General features: G+C 38.0%; 1 protein-coding gene across 1 annotated transcript in view; it reads left to right on the top strand.

The window, feature by feature from the left end:
• The window catches only part of FMN2 (formin 2), a 378,526-nt gene that overhangs the window by 261,158 nt on the left and 107,692 nt on the right, over positions 1-9,676 (top strand). The window contains 1 exon segment of the mRNA XM_032242253.1: positions 3,307-3,399. Within this exon segment, the coding sequence (XP_032098144.1) occupies positions 3,307-3,399 (93 nt within the window).

Below are 9,676 nucleotides of genomic sequence, written 5' to 3'. Positions count from 1 at the left end.
AAAAAAAAAAAAAAAAAAAAAAAAAAAAAAAAAAAAAAACAACTGCTTAAAGACTTTTGGGAACACTGTGTCACCTGACATTGCTAAAAATTTGCTGAAATGGTAAGAAGGGCTGTTAAATCTCGGCTTCATTTCCTTTAAGTGATATAACTTGTCTTCTGTATATTCAGAATCCTTACTCATTTTTAGGAAACTCTCAAATTTATAACATGAGTTAACTTCATTTCCTTTAAGTGATACAACTTGTCTTCCGTATATTCAGAATCCTTACTCATTTTTAGGAAACTCTCAAATTTATAACATGAGTTAAGTATATCCTTAATATGCACCTGGAAACATTGTTAAAAAGCAGAATTTCCGGCTACATGAGGCTGTCATAAGTGATACCACCTACACGAAGTTGACTGTATATGTCTTGCCACCTGACCCACCCCTTTCTACATTTCTGACAAGGAGCCAGCTAGTTTCTGAATAGTCCCAGTGACAAAATGCTCACCCCGTCAGAAGGCAGGTTATGTCACTGTAGGAGTTCCCTAAACATTAGCCATCCCTTTTACGTAGAACTGACATCTCTAACTTCTGCTCATTCAGCTTCCTCTTTCCTTGAGATCAACACAGAGAGTGTCAACACCCAGTCATCCATGAGACCATACTTCAGCTCTTTGTAAACAGCTACTGTATTTTATCTTACACTTCTTTAGTCTGAACTCCAGTTGGTCTTATAAAAACAATAGTAGCCAATAGCTATTGTTTTATATGCATGTACTTAGCTAGCACAAAGTGAGTTTCAGGTATTTTATACTCATTGTGGCTAATCATCACACTCATGTTAGATCTTGTTAAACTCACAACCAGATGATGCTACTAAGATCTGAAAAGGTTAGGTAATTAGCCCCAAATCATAAGGCACATTCAGTGGATGAGTGAGCTAGAATTTAAACCCTGTCTGCTAGATTCCAACATCTAGAGTGTTATTTCCACTTAAGTAACTATCCAGCCACTAACCCATCCAACAGCAATTTGTTCCCTTAGTCAGACACTCACATACAAATGGAAATAAGATGGATTTCCTTTCAAGTAGCTCAGTCTAGTGGGACAGAAGACACACAGTTACAAATAACTTTAATATCGTGTGGTGATTGATATTGAATACCACCTCCTCAGCTTGTGAACTGTATAAATGTGGGCAGTCTCTTTGTAGTTCATTTTTCTCTGATGTAAACTGAGCATATTCATCTACTTCAAATGATTTTGTGAGGGTTGAATGGGACAGTACATGGAGCATGCTTAATACTATTCCTGACACATAGAAAGTAGTCAGTACATGACAGCTTTAACTCTGTTGCACAAGATGCCCTGGAAACACCGAAACACTGAAGAGGGACGCCACGTCCTGCTTGGAGACAAGTGGCAGAGGATGGAGGAAAGCAGGCCCTGTGGGGAGGTCCGGGAATGCTTTCCAGGGGCAGTTACATCTAGAGATTAGAATTTGCGTTGAGTCTGCGGAAGATTTCGGGACTAGAGAGAGATGGATGGTTTGAAATTTGGCAAGGCCTACATTGTCACAAGTGCTACATGTCATGGTGTAGGCTTTGCAGTTCTTCTTGTATTCAGGGTGTGGCTGTGAGTGCAGAGGTCATTGAACAGTTTTTGGTGAAGTGGATGGGTCTTCTGAATGGCTTTTCAGGCTACAAGGAGGAGCATGGCTATGTGGAGGATTGGAGATGGGAAGCCAAGATAACAGGTTTTGACGGTAGACTCAGGAGGAACAGTGAGGGCATTTGTACCAGAATAGAACAGGAATGGAAAAGATGGGACCAACTAAAGAATGGAGGTAAAAACAACAGGATGTTGGAATAAAGAGAGGTAGTTGAGAAGAACTCTCCTGCTTGGCTTAAGTTATTTAGGTTAGGTGTTAGTTCCACCAGTGAAGGGAGAATAAGGGAGGTGCCAAGTCTAGAGAAGTCTGTGAGGAATTCCGTGTTGGTGGAAGTTTCATATGTTGAATCTGGAGCTATGAAATACATGGGCTATGGGTATGGGTTAGAAATTCTCCATCACCCAACCTGCAAGAGGTTACCTGGCACAGGTGAGGAGTGAGAAGCAGACAGGCAGAAAGAACGCTGGATCTGCCTACACTGGTCTTAGATTATACTAAGCCCAAAGTCACGTACATTTGATGGGAAGAAGGTACGCTAATAATATGGCCCTCCTATATTCCCATGCTTAGATAAGCTGATGAACTGGAGGGAAAAAAGAGGAAACTACAGATTTATAAAAGAAAGAAAATATGTTAGAAATGCAATGACAAATTCTTTTGGGAGAAATGGCAACCTTACTTTAAGAGTTGTAGTGAGAAGTTTTTTGGTTTTTTTGTTTGCTTGTTTTTGCATCAGATGTGTTCTATCCAAAGTTTTGTCTTTAAAAATATACTTTTCATTGTTGAATTATTTTCTTACTGGCTCCGGTTTCTTGCTATCACCATAATGGCAGGCATTTCTTCAGACATCTTCTTAGAGGTACTTCTTAATATTAACCCAAGTGGAATCTGTAGACTACCTGAGATATTTACGATGCCATAGGCATGAAAAGAGGATAAACTTTGATGTTAGATCAGGATTTTGGTTATGAATCTGCTACTTGTCTGTGTGGCTTTATTGGAGCCTGAACTTCCTCAGCTGTAAAAGGAGGTAATAATGACTACGTTATGGGCTTAATTCTACGGATTACATTAAATAATGGATAAAATGATCTGACATGTAATATATGCTCCAAAATTATTGGATGCTGTACTAACAATACCACCCATGTTATTTTTTTTTTCAGAAATTTGGACTTTAGTTAGGAATAAACTTCTGTTAGAAGTCAGTTGATAATAATGTTGATGATGATGATAGAAAATAGTTACATATTGCTTTACTCTGTGCCAAGCATCATTCTAACACTTGACGTCTCTTAACAGACGTAATCCTTATAACTGCACTGTGAGGTAGGCTTTGCTATCATGCCCATTTTATAGATGAGGAGACTGAGGTTTAGTGCTTATATAACATGCCCAGCTGATTGGTTTGGAAATAATCTAACTGAGATTATAAATTCTGCACAGTTTCTTTTTACAGCCCTCTAAAAGGAAGCATTGGTCACTGGCTTCTCATGTCCACATTTGGGTGTCTCCAAATGAGTGTAAAACATATGCTGATTAGGGAAGTTAATGGAGTTTTCTAACATTAGCTAAGATGTTTTAAAAATTGTCTTAATGCTCCACTAACAATGTGACACTTTAAATAATGTTCTCTCTCATTTCAGCCTGTGAAGTTGAAGCAGGGAAAGTATACCAGGTCTCCTCAAAAGAGCATATGCAGCCTTTCAAAGAAAACATGGAACAATTTATTAGTCAAGGTAAATTCCAAAGAGATGTGTTATGTTTTTCTCCTCTTTCAGCAGAAAAGAAAAAAAGGTACAAGGCATTGTTTAAAAATGTGTATTGCTTTAAAAGGGCTTATTTTGACATTACAGAAAAACAGATTAAGTTGAATTATGAGTCACAGAGTTGTAAGAGGCTAACAATTTGCTCAACATGCTATTTTGTGGATGTTTAGCAATTTGCTAAACATGCTATTTTGCTCATTATTATTGTTTGTTTGCATGACGGTAAATACAATAGATATTAGTTAAAGTAGCTCATTTTTGAAAAGATATTTAAAATTCTGTGCTTTTTGTGGTAGCAAATTAGATCGTATTCTTTTGTGTTTTAATTGTGCTAATGACCTCATTTCAACCTGGTATTTATTTGGCTTGTCAAAACATTGTACCCAAAGAATAAAATGCATTGATGTTCTTTAGATCTTCAGAGCATTATTTGCTATTTTTAAATGGGATACACTAATACCTCTGGATATTCAACACCTTTCTTTCAGAGAGCTTAAAAACTTTCTAAATATTATCTCATGGACTCATCCTGCATTTCTAGGAGATAAGCAGGGATGGAAAATTTTAGAAGATAATAAACAAAAATGTTAAAAGGAAAAACATCTATTAAAAGTCGTGATGTTTGAAGTCACTGAAACTTATAATTATATCAAAGCATTTACTACTCAAAATATTTCAACTTTGGAATGTTCTATCTCTTCTAAAGATCAGATTTATATCATGCCATGCCCTGGGAAAGTTCTTGCTGTTTCAGGAATTCTCCTAGAGGCTGACATGGCTTAAGACTGAGGCCAAGAACACTCTGAAGATTGGCTCCATACTTTATCGGTTGTTACAGGTTGTTCAAGTAACATTAATGATGATTTACAATGAATTAGTCATACTACTATTCAGTTACATGTTAGGCACAGTTTTTTTTTTTAAATGGGAAAATATTATTTAATCATTTAAGATAATTGTGAAGATTGAAACAGAACTCTGGTGAAACTCATAAATCAAGGTGAATATCATTTTCAAATTCTGAGGTCCTCATAACTCAGAGTAGAAAATCTGCTCCTTGATTCTTAAAGAATCCTTTGACCGAAATCATTAGTCCTTTAGAGGTTAAATATTAGGGAACACTGTAAACTCATTCCACTCTTAGTAGTGAATGAAAGTGAATCTTGCTTTTTCCATCTAGTGGGGTTTTGGAATCAAGAATGTGTAGCATATTTTTAAAAAATGTAACAGGAAATAATATAGGTGAAAGCATAGAATATTCATTTTTGTCGTATGAGAAGAAAGGAATCTTTAATCCTAGGATTTATTCAAAAAAGCAGTCAAGCAATTTGCTGGATTTCACATCCAAAATGTAAATAAGTGTCACTCATATTCTTGATCACATTATATATGATTTATTATATAATATTTTGAATATGCATTTTATAGATCAGGCATTGAGACTAGTGTTTTCTATATTGAATAGTGAAATTATATTTTGCAACATATTTGGAATTTAGGAATTGTGCTTTCAAAACACAGATGATCAGCCAAGCATGATATCTCTGATGGTCCTTTAGAATGATTTAAAAGGCAGTTAGAGGTGTTTAGGATTTGTGTAGTAGTTCACTGGTAGAAAAGACAGGATTGCCCAGTCATACTAAATGTGTATCTCTTTGGAATTTAACAATCTTACAGAAAGATCTTTTAATCCCCTTATTATTAAACTCAGTTATTAACGTTTTTTAAACTTCTCCATGTTAAATGAAAATAATGTTGTAAGGATACTAACCCATGTGCTTTATAAGTAGGAAATGCTTCACTTTTTGCCATTAAGTTAAAACAAGATGAGTCTTCATGGCTCCTCTTCCGCCACTTTCAGCTGCCTTTTTATTTCTTCTCTGCATCTGTTTGAATTTTCTATGTTTATTCGTTCATTTAAAAATTATTTTGATGCTTTCAATGTGTCCAGGTATTCTGTTGGGTATGATTTGCAGCAGTGAATAAGAAAATGTATATCTTAATGGACCTTACATTCTGCATTACCTGGAAGACAGGTGATAACAACATAAACAACAACAGAAAATTCTTTGAAGAAATCTATGTACATCAAATGTGTATAGATCAAGCATGTCAAAAATATGAAAGAATAAAAGTCTAGCTTTAAATATAGTCACTCTCAAAGCTGTTTTCAATAACATGTAGGGAAACAGTGGAGTTCAAAATATGTTTCCTGTACTAGTCCATTTTCATACTGCTATAAAGAACTGCCAGAGACGGGGTAATCTATAAAGAAAAGAAGTTTAATTGACTCACAGTTCAGCATGTCTAGGGGAGGCCTCGGGAAACTAACAATCATGGTGGAAGGTGAAGGGGAAGAAGACATCTTCTTCACAAGGCGGCAGGAAGGAGAAATGCTGAATGGAGAGGGAAGAGCCCCTTATAAAACCATTAGATCTCATGAGAACTCACTCGCTATCATAAGAACAGCATGGAGGAAACCGCCCCCATGATTCTATTTCATCCACCTGGTCTCTCCCTTGACACATGGTGATTATGGGCATTATAGTTCAAGATGAGATTTGGGTGGGGACACAAAGCCCAACCCTATTATTTCCCTTAAAATAAAATTGTAAGGCCAGGCATATGGTTCATGCCTATAATCCCAGCACTTTGAGAGGCTGAGGTGAGCAGATCACATGAGGCCAGGTGTTCGAGACCAGCCAGACCAATATGGTGAAACCCCATCTCTACTAAAAATACAAAAATTAGCTGGTGTGGTGGTGTATGCTTGTAATCTCAGCTACTCAGGAGACTGAGGCATGAGAATCACTTGAACCTGGGAGGCAGAGGTTGCGGTGAGTGCCATTGCATTCCAGTCTGACCAACAGAGCAAGACTCTGTCTCTAAAAAAAAAAACTAAAATAAAATATTTTAAGAATATAGCCAATTCCTTTGCCCCATGTTTCTTCTAGTCCATCAGGAAACGATTCCAAAATTAAAATTATAAACTAAATACCATCTTAGCACAAATAAATGCCAAATCTTTGCTTATAATTAGGCTTTTATCAATAATAGTATTCTTACATCAGCCTCTGTGCTTAAATTCATTTATATGGGTATGATTATAGTTTTATATATACAAGCAGTCTTTTTTAATGTGCCTCATCCTCAAACCCTAAAATCTCTTCAACAATTCAAGAAGCTATTCCCAATACTGCCCAAATATCTTTATTGCATTAGCTCCATCTGTATAATAGAAACATCTCTTATCCTTGTAATTCAGCTGTTGTGTGGTCTGTGGCCCACAGTCTAAGAATCTTATGGAATTCATCTAGCCCTGCAACCCATTCACTTTTCCCTCCCTATCTTCCTAGTTCTGCTGAAGCCAAGATTTCATGGTCTCTGTTTAAACACCTCCTCACTGGGAACAGCTGTCAACTCTGCTCTAGAATAGGCAGATTTAGAGAATTTAGCCCTGCTGTTGTAAGGCATTCATTGTTTGTAAAGGTGCTCGATATGTACCCTCCTTGGTAGAATTGAGAATATACTCACTCAAAAATTGTTTTGACCGCCATCCAGCTTTATGTTCTTCATAATGCTTATCACTGTCTGGAACTGCGTCATTTATGTGTCCCTCCATAATCTAAGCTTCATTAAGAAGGTAGTTTTGCTTTGCTTCTTGCTGTACCCCTGTCCCTAGAACAATGCCCAGTATAGTTTGTGCTGTCTTGCTCACCAGGAATAGGTCCAGAAACGCTTATTAAGCTCATCTCTTTGCTTTCTCTATATTTGCACCACAATATTAAGCAGCTGATCATTTTTGTTTGCAGGAAGGTCCTTACAAGGACACTGACTAATGTCACTTTAAATTCATAAACCCACTGACATAACTTTTTTTCTCAACAGTGTTACTAGATTTCCCTTGCAAATTTAGCTGTCTCTATTTCTGATATTTGTTTCTATCTTCCCTTCTCAAACCTTCACAACCTTCCTGTTCCATTTACCCAAGACTCTAATGATAACCTCACCTTATTTCTTAATGAGAAAACAGTTACATGATTATACAGAAGTTCCCACGCCTACCCAGCATCACACCTGCAAACCAACAGCATCTGAATCTGTATTTTCTGTGCATCTTTCACTACAAGAGAAGAAAAGCCCTGCTCTCACTAAAGGCGGATCCTTGCCTGCATGCTCTGGACCTGGTACTTCTATTTTTATCCAGGAATCCACCCCTAGAGTTACCTCTCCTTCTCTCTCAACTGCAATTGTACGTTTTCCTTCTGGGCTCGATTCCTTCTGTAGCACTCAGATGTACTCTGTCTGATATAGTGTGAAACTGTAAGAAGGGTGCTAATATTCACCTGTGGAGAAGACAAGTCTTTTTTGTGACTGTGATGCTTGATTCTTAGAGGGATGAATGGGGGGTGAGAAAAATTAAACTAAAGAAGGAAAAAAATGTGATGCAAAGAAATGGACACAAGTTAATTGATAGTTGTGTTGGGGAAGGGAGTAGTGAGTGGTGAGGCTGCACATCGGGAAGTCTTGGGGAGCAGAAGTCATTCTTGGGAAGCAACAGTTCCCCGTTGATCAAGGGATCAGTGGAGGTCAGACTTGGAAACAGGAGACCATTTATGATATCATTATGGTGGCTGGGCACGGTGGCTCATGCCTGTAATCCCAGCACTTTGGGAGCTAAGACGGACGGATCACAAGGTGAGGAGTTTGAGAGCAGCCTGGCCAACATGGCGAAACCCTGTCTCTACTAAAAAAATACAAAAATTAGCTGGACATGGTGGCAGATGCCTGCAATGGCAGCTACTCAGGAGGCTGAGGCAGGAGAATCACTTGAACCCAGGAGGCAGGGATTATGGTGAGCCGAGATCGTGCCATTGCACTCTAGCGCTCTAGCCTGGGCGATAAGAGCAAGACTGTCTCAAAAAAGAAAAGAGGATTGTTATGGTAAGCTGGTAAAGAAATGAGAGGCCTTGTACTAAGGAAGTAGTGACGGTGCTGAAGAGAGAATAGCTGTGAGGGATGATAGGAAGATGAAGCCACACGGACAAGGAGATGATAGATAGGCGTCTAGATTTTAGGTTTGAGAATCTGGGTGAGTGAGGGTACTAGTCACTGAGATAGAGAATATGCAGAGGGAAAGATGTGAATGGCTGGCATGGTTACCCATATGTAACCATGCCAAGTGGGCATGCCCAGTGGACAGGTAGGTATAGGAGTTGGACATGGCATAAAGATCTGAGACTAAGTATTGGACATTGTGAAAAACAGGTGTTAGTAGTCATGTAGATAGGAAGAAAATTGAAGGAGGCTTTTGTTGTGGAAGCCAGAATCGGGAAGGGTTTCAGAAAAGAGTGAATACGAATACTCATAGCAGTATATGTTCAAATGGACTGAGTAACTGAGGACTGACCAACACTAGGATTGTGGACCTGAAGGTGGAGGTCACTGGATGGAACATATTTCTTGGATTGGTATGAGCAGACTCTGGTTTTCTGAGCTTTTCACATAGAAGCGAAGACCTAGAATGGCACAGTCCTTACTGCGGGACAAGTATAACCGAGGCATAAGTGTTGGACTGAACTCTCCATCAGAGTTACTGTAACTTAGCTTATCTCTATTTTCTGTCACATACGTAACAAGGAGCCATGTGTGACATAGGGTTTTTCTGTCATAAAACCAATATATGTGATGGTTTTGTTTTTGGGCATGTGTGATGAAGACAACTAGTTCTTAATCTCCAGATGGTCACTCAGCATTTATTTGCAGTTTGGTGTTAAATTTTCTATTTCTTCAATAGCAGAAAATGTGGGATAAAAAGAGCTGAGGTAAATGAGATCGCCTGGGGACTCATGTTTTCCTAATGTGTCTCTCAGAGCTCATCACACTCCTTCCTTTTTTCTCTCTCTTTATTGTTAAATCTAATTTGTGTTTTGGACAAACTGTACACATGCACAAAAACACATTATCACTGAACTATAAAGAACCTTAGATGGAATGGATGATCTTTATGTATGAATCTGCTCATGTTGAAGTCACTGGGAGAGAAGTGGAAGCCTGGTTCTCCTTTGTTGGCCTTCACTGTCTTTTTAATCATATGGTACATTTTGATAAGTGTATATTTTAAAACTTAAGCTCAACTGTTTTTTGGATGAATGGCAAATTTTTTTGAAAAGGAGTTGGGGGCTCTCTCTACGCTATTACATAAAGTCCCTACCGTGATTTTATAAATCAAAAATAGCTAATGGGA

This window comes from Sapajus apella, unplaced genomic scaffold, assembly GCF_009761245.1.
Source record: "Sapajus apella isolate SASKATOON/1434 unplaced genomic scaffold, GSC_monkey_1.0 scaffold49, whole genome shotgun sequence".
Classification (NCBI taxonomy): Eukaryota; Metazoa; Chordata; class Mammalia; order Primates; family Cebidae; genus Sapajus; species Sapajus apella.
The sequence above is the reverse complement of the archived record's forward strand: the minus strand, read 5'-3'. Positions and strand labels throughout refer to the sequence as shown.